Genomic DNA, 15434 nt, shown 5'->3' on the forward strand with positions numbered 1-15434 from the left:
GGCCACGGTATGATTCTGTTTATTCAAAATACCCAGTATAGGCAAAGCATATAAACAGTTACCAGGGGCTGTGGGGAAGTGGAATGGGGAGTCACTGCTTAATGAATGGGTCTAGGGTTTCCAGTCAGAGCACTGAAAAATTCTGGAACTACACAATGGTCATGGCTATACAATATTTTGAATGTACTTAATACCACTGAATGTACATTTAAAAAGTAAATTTTACTTGTGTAATTTACCACAGTTAGGAATCTCAAAATTGGGGTTTTATATATACCCAAAAGAAATACTGAGAACGATCAATTAAATCAGACATAATTGTACTTAGATGAAGAACAGCTTTATTAACAGAAATCCATTTACATTTGAAGCTCATATATGCTACAACTTAGTCTTCTCAATGTTAAAAATTTTTTTCTACCATGTAAAACCTAACCTTCTCTTTGACTTCTGAAAATTATATTTTGGTCCCTGAGAATTATAAAAAGGGAGCTGGACTCCAGTAATATCTTTTGCCTGATAGCTGGGTCTTAATCCACCTCTATCCACAAGCACTGGTCCACGGCCACCTCCAGGTCCTTCCTGTACAGCTTTTACAAGAGGGTAAATATATTTATTTGTTGTTTCCGATTCAAGTTCAATTACCTCTCTGGCATAGTCCTGAAATTCTTTCTCCTTTTCAGCCACAAGAGCTTCAGTAAGTCTGCAATAATCTAATTCTGCTTGTTTTGCTTGCTTTGCATTAAACTTATTTTTGGCCTATTTGGAAAAGAAAGGAAATATAACAATATTGGTTAAGAACATGAACTTTCTAAATATAGGTAGCATTTGAAAATGTAGGTATAATTTTCTAAACTCATTGATATTTTAGAAGTTCTGATTTAACAACTATGTACTATCATTTATTTCAGAAACTTTCCTATCATGCATAGGTAGCATTTGAAAATGTAGGTATGGCCGGGCGCGGTGGCTCAAGCCTGTAATCCCAGCACTTTGGGAGGCCGAGACGGGCGGATCACGAGGTCAGGAGATCGAGACCATCCTGGCTAACACGGTGAAACCCCGTCTCTACTAAAAAGTACAAAAAACTAGCCGGGCGAGGTGGCGGGCGCCTGTAGTCCCAGCTACTCGGGAGGCTGAGGCAGGAGAATGGCGTAAACCCAGGAGGCGGAGCTTGCAGTGAGCCGAGATCGCGCCACTGCACTCCAGCCTGGGCGACAGAGCGGGACTCCGTCTCAAAAAAAAAAAAAAAAAAAGAAAGAAAAAGAAAATGTAGGTATAATTTTCTAAACTCATTGATATTTTACAAGTTCTGATTTAACAACTATATACTATCATGTATTTCAGAAACTTTCCTATCATGCTCAAAGTAGTGGCTCAATGAAACCTTTATTAATAGCCTAATGTGATACATTTGCAAATAACACAGTGACATAGCGAAACATGAAATTTAGATAAAACTCAGGTAACAGAGTTTAGAATCCTGTTTCAACCACTTACAAGATGCGAACTTTAGTGGTTTAGAATGCACAGCCACCATTGTCTCTAACCATCCGCTATTTTGGAGGAATTCAATCAACTCTACTGTGCTGGGTCAGCCCAATATACCATGTTCCCAGCCACATAAGATTAAATCAGCAGTGAATATCTGGACTAAAACCATTTACATTATTTCCCAAAAATTTTAAACTGGAACAATGAGTGACATTTATCAAGGGAGGTTGAGAAGGCACTGAGTGGAATAAGTAGGCAATTTGCCAAAAGCCAGTTTACCAATATTTTATACAAATTTTGTCTTTTAATTGTTTATATTAATTTACATTGGATGGGATTCTTTTTATGGCTTTTCTGTGATGCTCTGGTTGGCAACTTTTCATTTGTATTCTCTGTGGCACTTTAAGAAATGTTGAGTTTATTTTTTAAAATAACAGTTACTTTGTCTACTTAGGAATATATTTAATATTCATAAAAATATTTCTCAAAATCCAAAATGTTGGCATAAAACAGTAGTCCAAACCTGATATCTACCATAAATTTAAATTTTTGATGGAACAGAGCAACCATATTTAATGTGAAATATCAAATTTTTCATTATTGGGTGCTGCAATTCAAAATTCAGTTTACATACTATTTGTGAAATTGGGGATAAAATACCAGAGTTTTAAAAAGTAGAAAATGACAATAAGATTGGAGAAAAGGTCAAAAAAAGGCCAAAATCTATCTCTCATCAAAGGTAAAATGCTAATATTTGGGAACTTAATAAGCAGCAATTTGGATAAGTTAATTTAGTAAATGTAGAAAAATATTGAGGGAACAGAAAGAACCATTTGAAGCACAGAAAGGAAGTGACAATGGAAGGAAAGAATTACTGTGATGGAACATATGATTGGTACCTCACATTTGTTTTTTTTTTTTTTTTTTTTTTTTTTTTTTTTTTTTTTTGAGACGGAGTCTCACGCTGTTGCCCAGGCTGGAGTGCAGTGGCGCGATCTCGGCTCACTGCAAGCTCCGCCTCCTGGGTTCACGCCATTCTCCTGCCTCAGCCTCCTGAGTAGCTAGGACTACAGGCGCCCGCCACCGCGCCCGGCTAATTTTTTGTATTTTTAGTAGAGACGGGGTTTCACTGTGGTCTCGATCTCCTGACCTTGGAATCCGCCCGCCTCGGCCTCCCAAAGTGCTGGGATTACAGGCTTGAGCCACCGCGCCCGGCGGTACCTCACATTTGATATGCATTAAGCATAAATATAAGTTTATAAAGAAAAAGTTCCAAAAAATTAAGTTTAAAATCCTAAAAATGCTAATAGATGAAGGTAAAAGTACTTTCCAAGTACATTTGGAAGATAATAGCTAATTAACTATCCTGAAAACTGGAAAATAAGGCAAAAAAAAAATCAAGTATTTATAAAAATTGTACCTAACAGGAACCAAGTATTTGATCAAGAAAACTTCTTAAAGACTTCAACAAGTAAATCAGAAGGATTCCAAATACTGATCTTATTTGATCATGATTGAAACAAACTATTTTGGCACCCGGCCAAAAATTAAAAACTTTTATATCTCAAAGATATTATCAACAGAGTGAAAAGGTAACTCATGGGATGGGAGAAGACATTTGCAGATCATGTTATCTGATAAGAGATTAATATACAGAATATTTTCAAAACCTCTAAAACCCAACAGCAAAAAATCCAATTCAAAAATGGAGGCCAGGTGCAGTGGATCACACTTGGAGTCCTAGCACTTTGGGAGGCCAAGGCGGGCACTTGAGGTCAGGAGTTTGAGACCAGCCTGGCCAACATGGTGGAACCCCGTCTCTACTAAAAATACAAAAATTAGCCTGGCGTAGTGGTGGGCACCTGTAATCCCAGATACTTGAGAGACTGAGACAGGAGAATTGCTTGAACGCTGGAGGCAGAGGTTGCAGTGAGCCGAGATCACGCCACTGCACTCCAGCCTGGGCAGTGGAGCAAAACTCTGTCTCAAAAAAAAAAAAAAAAGTGAAAAAAGTCAAACAGAAAAGGACAAATATTGTCTGATTCCATTTATGAGATACCTAGAACAATCAAATTCATTGAGATAGAAAGTAGAACAGAGGTTACCCAGACTGGAGAAAAGAGGGGATGGGGAGTTACTGTTTAACGTGTATAGTTTTAGTACAGGATGATGGAAAACTCTGGAGATGTAGAGTGGTCAATGTGAATGTACTCAATGCCTCTGAACCGTACCCTTAATCATGCTTAAAATGGTACTTTTTTATGTTATGTTTTACCACAATAAAAATCAATTTTAAAAAACTCAGCACTAAGAAAACCCAATTAAAAATTGGCAACACTCTTAAATAGACACTTCACAAAAGAAGGTATACAGATGGCTAGCAAGGATGTGAAAAGATGTCCATTATCTTTGGTCATTAGAGAAATGTAAAATAAGGCCATAAGATATCACTATACTAGAATAGTTAAAATTAGGGGATGACAATATCAAGTGTTGATGAGTATGTGGAGTAAGTTGTGCTCGCATACATTGCTGGTAGGAATGGAAAATGGTACAGCCATTTCAAAAACAGGTTTTAGTTGCAAATGATTGGATGCTAGGTCCTCTACATATCTTCTAAAATCTGATATCTCCATTCACCTCAAATCTGAAACCTATGAGATCCCAATCAACATAGTCTTTGAGATATGGGAAAAAAGTAAAACAAAGAAGATGAGCATTATGGCCTGCCACATGCATTTGTATTTTCTTTAATATTTACTAAAGTATAATAGACACTAAAGAAGGATAAACATTCATCTAAAAGATAAAACTCGCATGGGAACTTCACTGGAGATAAAAACAGAAACTAACCCTACATTTTTAATATATTTTATTGAGCCATAACCATAATGATCATTTTTTTCTTATCTGACAAAATAAACTGCTTGGGAGATAGAAAACTAGCATGAATTCTGTATTATATACTTATTGCTAATATAAGTATAAACATTCAGGAATAATTACCATTTGCTGAATATGGGCGTCTTGAACCTCTCGGTGTTCTTTATCAGCTTTGTATTTTTTCTCCTTTTCATGTTCCCAGAAAATTTGATCTGCTTTCATGACAGCCAGCAATTGTTCTTTAGCCTCTATTTTTCTTTGTCTTTCTTCTTCCTCTTTATTTTTCATCTAGACGTTTAAAGCAAAGGAAACAAATTAAAACCAGTTATAGCAACCAGTCCTGTCTGAAAAGGCATAGAGTCAGAGAGTTGAAGCAGAGGAGAGTCAGCCAGGAGCAATACAGGAGCAGAAAAGTGCATGCACCTGGGTGGTTCCCATGAGGCCAGTTTACTTTGGTTTTGCTCTATTTCCTGAATATCAGAAAACACCCAAGTGGTACAGGACAATCTTTATTGGCTTGAAAAAGAAAATACAGGAAAAGAAAAAAGATCTTCTCAAGGAAGGGAAATACGTAAGTAAAAAATTAATTGCTCCAGCCATGCGTGGTGGCTCACGCCTGTAATCCCAGCACTTTGGGAGGCCAAGGTGGGCAGATCACCTCGGGAGGTCGGGAGTTTGAGACCAGCCTGACCAACATGGAGAAACCCTGTCTCTACTAAAAATACAAAATTAGCCAGGCATGGTGGTGCATGCCTGTAATCCCTACTACTCTGGAGACTGAGGCAGGAAAATTGCTTGAACCCAGAAGGCGGAGGTTACGGTGAGCCAAGATTGCGCCATTGCACTCCAGCCTGGGCAACAAGAGTGAAACTCCGTCTCAAAAAAAAAAAAAATTGCTCCTATGTGTATAAACTATCAGCTATCCAAATTAAATGTTATGACAGTCATGTAAGATATAAGTTTTGAAATATTAAACAAATGTATAATTTTTACATGGTTTGTCTTTAAAACATACAAATGAAAAGTATACCACATAAGTAACCTTTGTGTTTCAGATGGTTCTGAAACAGGAGAGAGTATTACTTTGCATCTATAAATATCTCATTTGTAACTGACTGTCATGTCATCTTTTTTTTTTTTTTTTTTTTTTTTTTGAGACGGAGTCTCGCTCTGTCACCCAGGCTGGAGTGCGGTGGCCGGATCTCAGCTCACTGCAAGCTCCGCCTCCCGGGTTCACGCTATTCTCCTGCCTCAGCCTCCCGAGTAGCTGGGACTATAGGCGCCCGCCACCTCGCCCGGCTAGTTTTTTGTATTTTTTAGTAGAGACGGGGTTTCACTGTGTTAGCCAGGATGGTCTCGATCTCCTGACCTCGTGATCCGCCCGTCTCGGCCTCCCAAAGTGCTGGGATTACAGGCGTGAGCCACCGCGCCCGGCCGATCATGTCCTCTTTGTTAGGAAGTAAACATTGTCCAATTTCAAAAATACAGGAAGATAAGTAATATATTGTTTTTAATATCTTGGCTAGTTTTTGGTTAGAGAGGCAGATGGGATGGGAAACATAGTAGAAAGGTCCTAACTTTGTCTTTCTATTTTTATTTTCATAATTGAATTGTTTACCACAATGGCTCTATATTCTGCAATTGTTTTTAATTCTGCTTTGTTTTTTTCATCTTTTTCTCTTTCTCTTTTTTCCCATTCAGCCTCAGCTTCTGCAATATCTCTAGCAATAATCATATCTTCATTGTCAAGTTTCTCTTTCAATAGTTCACTCAGGAAGTTATGTATTCTTTCTCTTCGTTTCTCCATAAGCCTGTAACAAAATAACCATACTTGTCAAATCTTCATGAACAGATGTCCAGTGGAGCCAACATAACTTAATTAGGGAGTCTGAGATAACTTGTCATCTCTTACAAAACTAACAGGAGCCCCATTGCTCCTTACATACATTGATTATTTTAAGTGGGAATTATTTTTTAACTATAAAGTACATATATTCTAAAATCCAAAGAGAGTAATATGTATAATACATCTCTCTCTCTCTCTTTCTCTCTCTCTCTCTCTGTGTGTGTGTGTATGTGTGTAAGAAATAAGATCTTAAAATTATCTACATTGAAAAATATTTTAGGCCAGGTGTGGTAGCTCATGCCTATAATCCCAACACTTTGCGAGGCTGAGGTGGGAGGATCGCTAGAGCCCAGGAGTTAAGAGACCAGCCTGGGCAAGATGGCAAGACCCCATTTCTACAGACAAATTTTTTAAGTTGGGCACGGTGGCTCATGCCTGTAATCCTAGCACTTTGAGAGGCCGAGGCGAGTGGATCATGAGGTCAGGAGTTCGAGACCAGCCTGACCAACATGGTGAAACCCTGTCTCTACTAAAAATATAAAAATTAGCTGGGCGTGGTGGCACACGCCTGTAATCCCAGCTACTCGGGGGCTGAGGCAGGAGAATTGCTTGAACCCAGGAGGTGTAGGTTGCAGTGAGCTGAGATCACACCACTGCACTCCAGCCTGGGCGACAGAGCGAGACTCTGTCTCAAAAAAAAAAAAAAAAAAAAAAGTCTTAGCCAAGGCAGTGGCACGGACCTGTAGTCCCAGCTACTCAGGAGGCTGAGGCAGGAGGATTGCTTGAGCCCAGGGGTTCAAGGTGGCAGTGAACTGTGTACCACTGTATTCCAGCCTGAGTGACAGAGTGAGACTCTATTAAAAAAAAATTAAAGAAAAAAAATTTTTTTTGAGATAGAGTCTCACTGTCACCCAGGCTGGAGTGCAGTAGCACAATCTCAGCTCACTGCAACCTCCGCCTCCTGGGGTCAAGCGATTCTCCTGCCTCAACCCAGCTAGTTTTTGTATTTTTAGTAGAGAGGGGGTTTCACCATGTGCCCAGGCTAGTCTTGAACTCTTGACCTCAAGTGATCCACCTGCCTCAGCCTACCAAAGTGCTGGGATTACAGGCGTGAGCCACTGCACCTGGCCACAGAAAATATTTCAATATTTTATCAGACTACCCTGCTTACTCTATCATTGGAGGCTGAGGCTATAAAAGGCCTTTATTTAAATAAAATCAAAGAAATAATCTAATAATTAAAGTTATCAAAATCCTAAATATCCATCCCCTCACAATATTCTGTCTGGAATTTATTCACAGCACTTTTTTGACTTGATCTGTTTAAATTTCTCCCTTTACACTTTAAGGTTCCTTTTTTTTTTTTTTTTAAGAGACAGGATTTTGCTATGCTGGCCAGGCTGGTCTCAAACTCCTGGCCTCAAGCAATCCTCCTACTTTGGCCTCTCAAATTCACTATGAGATTCCTCAGGTCAGAAATTGAATGGGTCCTCTCTCTAGTGAAGAGCAAAGCATGTGCCTGGTAGATTATAAGAATAAATAAATTTTGTTAAATAAATTGGGGCATTTTAATTTATGAAATTGTATAAAAAATAATTTTGTTGTGACAAATTCACTTACTGAGTGAATTGGCAAAGCAGCATGTGAGAAATGATGAGAAAGGATACAATGCATACTCCAAGGAAATTACAATTTAAAGTGGAGAAAAAACATTTATGCAAATGTCTTTATAACTATCCAAGACAAAGGGTAATAAATGCCATGAGAAAGCTAGAAAATGATATGGACAAAGGAGAAAAAAAGAAAGCTTTCAGAGAAAAGGTGACATTTCAGGTAGAATTCCAAAAAACAGTATTTTAAACAGTTTTATTGATTGCTTACTATGCTCCTGACACCATTCCAGGTGCTGGGGACAGACCTAACAGTGAACAAAAAAGTTGGGCATGGTGGCGCGCACCTTTAATCCCAGCTACTCAAGAGGCTAAGATAGAAGGATCCCTTGAGGCTATGAGGTTGAGGCTACAGGGCACTGTGATCACACCTGTGAATAGTCATTGTCCTCCACCCTGGGCAACACAGCAAGACCTCATCTCTAAAAAAAAAAAAGGTTTAATAAAAATAAAAATCTGTGTCCTCATGGGGCTTTCATGATTGCTGGAGGAGAGGGACAGTAAACAAAATAAATAATTTAAAAAATGTATATAGTGAGCCGGGCGCGATGGCTCAAGCCTGTAATCCCAGCACTTTGGGAGGCCGAGATGGGCGGATCACGAGGTCAGGAGATCGAGACCATCCTGGCTAACACGGTGAAACCCCGTCTCTACTAAAAAATACAAAAAATTAGCCGGGCAAGGTGGCAGGCGCCTGTAGTCCCAGCTACTCGGGAGGCTGAGGCAGGAGAATGGCGTAAACCCGGGAGGCAGAGCTTGCAGTGAGCTGAGATCCAGCCACTGCACTCGAGCCTGGGTGACAGAGCGAGACTCCGTCTCAAAAAAAAAAAAAAAAAAAAAAAAATGTATATAGTGCTATATATCAAGCAACGAGGGTGGGAAAAGCAAGTAAACTGACAAGCAATTGGGGAGGTGGTATAATTTTAAATAAGGTAGTCAGAGAAAGCCTCAGTGACAAGGTAATATTTAAGTACAGATCTGACAGAGTTAAGAAAGCAAGTTACATGCTCTCTGGAGGTGAGCATTCCCTAGAGCAGGCAGAGGCAAGTCCAGTACAGGTGAGAAGAAGGAGAGGAGAGAATAGTAAGAGAAGAGGTCTGAGGGATAAGGCTGAGAGGGATGAGCTGGGAAGATGGAAATTTGGGTAGGTGGAGAGCCTTATGGGCCATTGTAAAGACTAAGTGAGTTGTGAAGCCATCAGAGGATTCTGCACAAGGGGAAAGCATGATTTAGACAGAAACCCCCTATACTGCAATCTGGCCTCCTACTCTTATCTCTACATCCCATACCAAACTGATCACTAACATAAGCAATGTCCTCTAAATTGGATGAATACTTCATTTTAAAAATTATACTTAATCCCATTACTGACCTAACACTGATGACCGCTCCCTTCTTACTGAGACTCTTCTCCCTGATGTTTCCCTGGTTTTTCTCCAATCTCTGGAAACTATTCGTTGGTCTTCACATTATCTTCTTTTTCCATTTGACTTTTAAATGGAGTTCCCTAGGGACTCTGCCACCTTCATTTCTTACCTACCCACCCTAGGTGAGCTCATCTGTATCCACAACTCCAACTGCCACTTATATACCAATGGCTCACAAAGCCATCTTCAGCTCATACTCCTCTGGAACAGGAGATCAGCATTTCTGACCATCTACAAGATGATGTCCTCATACCCACATCCCAAACTGAAATCAAATCACTGAATGCTCTAGTCATATATAAAATAAGACCTCTGTTCCTAAAGACTACTGTCATAATAGTCATAAAATCATAATAATTTCAGATAGTACTTTATTATACACATTATTAAAGCCTACCTGTGTGTTTCAGCTTCTTTTTCTTTCCCCATTTGTATAAGACACTTTTTTGCTTTGATAAATTTTCTAATCTTTTCATCTTCTTCCTCTTGCTGCTGCTGTTCTACAGCTTTGATAATATGTTTATCCTGCATATGTTCCTTGGGGGAAAAACTGTATGTATTAACTTATCACAAAGAAAAATATCTTTCAACGTATCAACAGCTAACAAGAACCTGTCAAATGGTCACACCTTCTGACCCAGTTATTTCTCTCCTTGAAATTTTATCCCAAAGAGATGACCAGAGAAGTGCATAAAGGTTTAAGTGCCATGCACTTTATCTCAAAGTTACTTATGATAGCCAAAAAATGGAAACAACCTCTAAATATTCAATCATAGAGAATAATCATGGAGAATATAGTTAAATCATATTCTCAGTTGCATGAGATGTGATTCAAATAATATAATCAATATGTAGGTGGGGGAAAGCAGAATATGTAACATTACATAGTATATTCCAATTTCACAAATACATGTAAGTACAACTTTATAATGTATAAATGACTGGAAGAAATGTGTCAAATGTTAACAGTAGTTACCTCTGGGGTATGAGATAATAGGTAACTTTTATATCTTATTAATGATTTTCTGTATGTCTCTTCAAATATTTCATGTCTTTAAAGTATGCAATTAAAAATAATTGTATAATAAGAAAAAATACACCAAATATATATAAAGTTCATTTAATGTTTGAATAGTCATATGGTTCAAAAACCAAAAATGCTTTTTACATACACAGTGTAGCGAGCGTCCTTCCGCTCCATCCACTATGTCTCTTCCTAATCCTCCCTCCAGACTCAAATCACTATTGCTAGTTTCTTGTCCAGACTTTGCTTTTGCATACATATATGAAAATACAGATATGTATTCTAACAAATTTTTAAAGTAGGTCACTAGTATTTACAACAAAAAGTAAAAATCTGTTCATATTAGCATACGTTCTATGAGCTCCGCCTGAGTTAGCCATCATAAAAACAGATGCCGTTGAGCACAATAGCCTGAATATATAGATATATTAGTATATTCTGTTATTTAGACAGGGTGTCTGTTGCCCAAGGTGCAGTGGCACGATCATAGCTCATGAAAGCCTTGAATTCTGGGGCTCAAGGGAAACTCCCACCTCAGCCTCGAGAGTAGCTGGGGCTACAGGCACGAGCCACCGTGCCTGGCATAATCTGTTATTATATAAGTAGAAACCAATTCAAAGTAAAAGTTCTTAATCCTCCAATATATTTATACCTCAGGGTCTACTATGTGCCCAGCACTCTTAACTAATCTCCTATTTTATGGGTTAATTTTACAAGCCTATAATCTGGTTAGGAGATATATTGGTCAATATGATCAACATGAAAAACTAAAGCAAACAGCAAACTGTTAAAAGTGATTGTTTTGGATAATTCCTTACAAGTTTTATTTTGCTGTTTTCTCCAAGTTTATTCTAATATTCACAAAGACTTTTTATAATATGAAAAAATATAGAGTTGATTAACACAAAGTTAATTCTCATTTTTCAATATTGAAAGCTTAAGCTCAAGGTTATATAGCCAGTAAATGGCAGAGTTAGCATTAAAAACTAGGTCTCTGCTACTCCAAGCCTACTTGAGACATAAAAAGTATTCCACCCATTATCCAAGAATTAGATTTTAATGAAAACAACAACATTTCAAGTAAAAGTCTTAGGAATTAAAATTTTCATAGCTAAAATTTAAAAAATCAACAGAAGACTTAGAATACAAAGTTGAAACTCAGTAGAACAAAAAGAAAATGGCAGAAACAATTAGTTGCCTACCAAAGATTATTTCTTCTGTGCTTCATTAGCAGCAGGACCCAGATTTTATTCAGGGTAGAAATATGCTCAGCTAAAAGACTATACATCCAGCTTTCTTATCAGCCAGATGTAACAAAATTATGATCAATGAGATTCAGGGAAAACTGTTAAGTGGGACTTCTTGGAAAATTCCTCAAAAGGAGAACAGCCTGGGCAATGTACCAGAACCCATCTGTACAAAAAAGACCAAAAAAATTAGACAGGTATGGCAGCACATGCCTGTAGTCCCAGCTACCAGGCAGGATGAAGTGGGAGGATCACTTAAGCCCAGGAGGTCAAGGCTGCAGTGAGCCAACATCGTGCCACTGCACTCCAGCCTGGGAGACAGAGTGAGACCCTGTCTCAAAAAGAGGAAAAGGAAGAGGAAGAAGAAGAAGGAGGAGGAGGAGGAGAAGGAGGAAGAGAAGGAGAAGAGAGGAAGAAGAAAAGAAAAGGAGGAAGAAGGAAGAAGAAAGAAGAAGAAAGAGGAGGAGGTAGAGAAGGAGGAGGAGGTAGAGAAGGAGGAGGAGGTAGAGAAGGAGAAGGATGAGGAGAAGGAGGAGAAGGAGATAGGAAATAGAGTACTCCCTTTTTACCTTCATCCTTTCTTCCTTCTTGCTATCCAGAATGTGGACGTGAGGGCTGAAACTCCAGCAGCTATTCAGGGCCATTAGGCAAACTTGAGGACAGATGCCATCTATGTACAAAGAATAACAGAGTAGACTGGGTGTGGTGGCTCACACCTGTAATCCCAGCACTTTGGGAGGCCAAGGCAGGCGGATCACTTGAGGTCAGGAGTTCAAGACCAGCCTGGCCAACATGGTGAAAACCCATCTCTACTAAAAATACAGAAATTAGTGGGGTATGGTGGTGGGTGCCTGTAATCCCAGCTACTTGGGAGGCTGAAGCAGGAAGAATTGCTTGAACCTGGGAGGCAGAGGTTGCAGTGAGCTGAGATCATGCCACTGTACTTCAGCCTGGGTGACAGAATAAGACTCCATCTCAAAAAAAAAAAAAAAAGAGTAACAGAGTAAAAAAAAGAGAAGGTGGTGTCTTAGTCCCTGTTAACTCTATAGCTGCCGTTACCACACACCCCTGCACTTTAAACCTGTATATTATTTGCGGTTTTCTATCATATGCATTTAAGCCTTATCTTAACTAATGAGAAAAGATTCTTAGAAATTACAGCATTATTTCAAAAAATCCAATGTCTATCAGAGGGATTCTAGAACAGAAAGATAAAATGGAAGGGGACAAAATTATCTAAGAAATAAAACAATAAAAGTTCTCAGGATGAAAGAAATATGAGTTTACAGAATAAAAGCATCAACTGAGTGCCCAGAAAAATGAATGAAGGCACATAATTCAAGGCACATCACTGTAAAATTTTGGAGCACAAGAGATAAAGACAGGACCCTAAAACCATTCAGAAAGACAGAAAGAAGAAAAAAAAAGCAAAATGGCCAGGCATAGTGGCTCACCCTTGTAATCACAGCACTTCAGGAAGCCAAGGCAGACAGATCACTTGAGGCCAAGAGTTCGAGACCAGCCTAGCCAACATGGCGAAACCCTGTCTCTACTAAAAGTACAAAAATTAGCCAGGTATGTGGCACATGCCTGTAATCCCAGCTACTCGGGAGGCTGAGGCACAAGAAGTGCTTAAGCCCAGGAGGTGGAGGTTGCAGCAGTGAGCCAAGATCATGCCACTGCACTCCAGCCAGGGAGGCAGGGTGAAACTGTCTCAAAAAAAAAAAAAAAAAGAAAGAAAAGAAAAGAAAAAAGAAAGAAAGAAAAGTAAAAATAATTGCATATGTCAGATGAAGATCATCAATGGCATCATACTTTTCAATAGCAATACTGGATGCCAAAGGAATACAGAACAGTGAATACAAAATTCTGAATTCTGAACCGAGAATTCTATAACCAATCAAACTATAAATCATGCATGACTTTAAAAGATAAGCTTTTCATACTATCATACTGGTCCTTAAAAAATAATAAAATAAATAAAAATGATTAAAAATAAAATAAACTTTTCAGATAATTAAAACATTTTACCTCTCATACACCCTTTCTTAAGGAAGCTACTACAAGGTGTATTTTAGCAAGATGAGGGAGTAAATCAAGAAAGAAAAAGACGTAAGATTCAGGAAATCAGAGATTTAGCCCTAGAAAGTAATATTCTACGCACACATCACAGTTTTTAATGTTAACAAAGGTTAAACACATAACATACACCCTTACAAAAAAGGTCAAAATGTAAAATTAAAACTTTAAACTCTTACAAATTTAAAAAAAAAAGTTTGTGTTGGCTACCATTTGTACAACACACTTAATTTAAACATTTTCATTTTCGCAGCACATGAAAAAAGTGATGGTAGAAAATAAAGTCATTGGGGGTTTTCAAATAGCAGAACTGGCAGTTTTGCCATGTAGGAGAAGCAAATAAATATTAGTTTCCCCAAAATTCACATTTGAAAATATTTAGTTAAAAGTCACAGAATTTTTCTCAGTAGAGACCCCAATAATTAGCTGCTGTAGGTGACCTGTTCGAAAGGACAGTATCTCTTTAGAGTATAATTTTACTAATTTGGGCATAGAGACGAAGTCTTAAGAACATGAACATGATCTTAAAGGAGGGAAGAGGAACAGAGGAATACATAAAAGCAAGAAAAATGACATGGTAATTGCAATCACTAAAAAATTGTATTCTCAGTCAGTGCAGAATACTGTCTTCTGTCTACAACAGGTGCTTATTCCTGAACTGTTACTGCAGCATGAATTTAATTTGCTTGGAGTTAGTCTGATCATTCAAATGTTTTATTGTGTACCAGAGAGCATTTAGAAGATATCCTACACTATTAGGAGGTTGGTCCTTAAGAACTTCGATACAGGCCAGTTGTGGTAGCTCACATCAATAATCCCAGAACCATGGGAGGCCAAGGCAGAAGGACCGCTTGAGCTCAGGAGTTGGAGACCAGCCTAGGAAACACCCCATCTCTATAAAAAAATTTTAAAAAGTAACCAGGCATAGTGGTGTATGACTAGTCCCATCTACTCAGAATGCTAAGGTGGGAGAATCACTTAAGCCTGGGAAGTCAAGGCTTCAGTGAGCTGTGATCGTGCCACTGCACTCCAGCCTGGGCAACAGAGCAAGACCCTATCTCAAAAAATAAAATAAATAAAAAATCAGGAAGATATGTTACCTTTGTCTATCAGATTAGGCTTTAAAAAAAAAGAACTTTGATACAAACTTTCACATCAAGTTTGAAAGTTTTGGCAAATGCTCCCACTGAATATACTTAATCATAGAGTCTTATGATACCTACTATATTAGTCCATTCTCAAATTATTATAAAGAACTACCTGAAACTGGGTATTTATGAAGAAAAGAGGTTTAATAGGCTCACAGTTCCACAGATTGTACAGGAATCATGGCCGGGAGGCCTCAGGAAACAACAATCATGGCATAAGGCAAAGAGGAAGTGAGCATGTCTTCATATGATGGCAAGACAGAGAGAGTGTGAAGGGGGAAGTGCTACCCACTTTTAAACAATCAAATCTCATAAGAATTCACTCACAAGACAGCACTAGGAGGATGGTGTTAAACCATTAGAAACCACTCCCCGTGATCTAATCACTTCCCATCAGGACCCACCTCCAACATTCGGGATCATAATTCAACAAGGGATTTAGGTGGCGACACAGAACCAAACCATATCATTTTGCTCTTAACCTCTCCCAAATCTCATGTCCTTCTCATATTTCAAAACCAATTATGCCTTCCCAACAGTCCCCAAAAGTCTCCACTCATTCCAGCATTAGCTCAAAAGTTCAAGTCCAAAGTCTCATCTGAGACAAGCAAGTCTC

General features: G+C 38.6%; 1 protein-coding gene across 9 annotated transcripts in view; it reads right to left on the reverse strand.

Annotated features, from left to right (window-relative positions):
- Positions 1-318: 318 nt before the first annotated feature.
- The window catches only part of CFAP210 (cilia and flagella associated protein 210), a 56656-nt gene continuing 41540 nt past the window's right edge, over positions 319-15434 (reverse strand). For 3 of the 9 annotated variants that reach the window (XM_015432334.3, XM_074009414.1, XM_045367216.3), the window contains 4 exons: positions 9718-9857; positions 5996-6188; positions 4501-4665; positions 319-759 (listed from right to left, as the gene is read on the reverse strand). In XM_015432334.3, the coding sequence (XP_015287820.3) occupies positions 418-759; positions 4501-4665; positions 5996-6188; positions 9718-9857 (840 nt within the window). In that variant the 3' untranslated portion in view covers positions 319-417. Of the gene's footprint in view, positions 760-4500; positions 4666-5995; positions 6189-9717; positions 9858-12160; positions 12262-12359; positions 12566-15434 lie in introns of those variants that run through there. The other 6 variants (XM_074009417.1, XR_012421201.1, XR_012421202.1 and 3 more) reach the window with 6 other exon arrangements.

This window comes from Macaca fascicularis, chromosome 12 (assembly GCF_037993035.2).
Source record: "Macaca fascicularis isolate 582-1 chromosome 12, T2T-MFA8v1.1".
Lineage (NCBI taxonomy): Eukaryota > Metazoa > Chordata > Mammalia > Primates > Cercopithecidae > Macaca > Macaca fascicularis.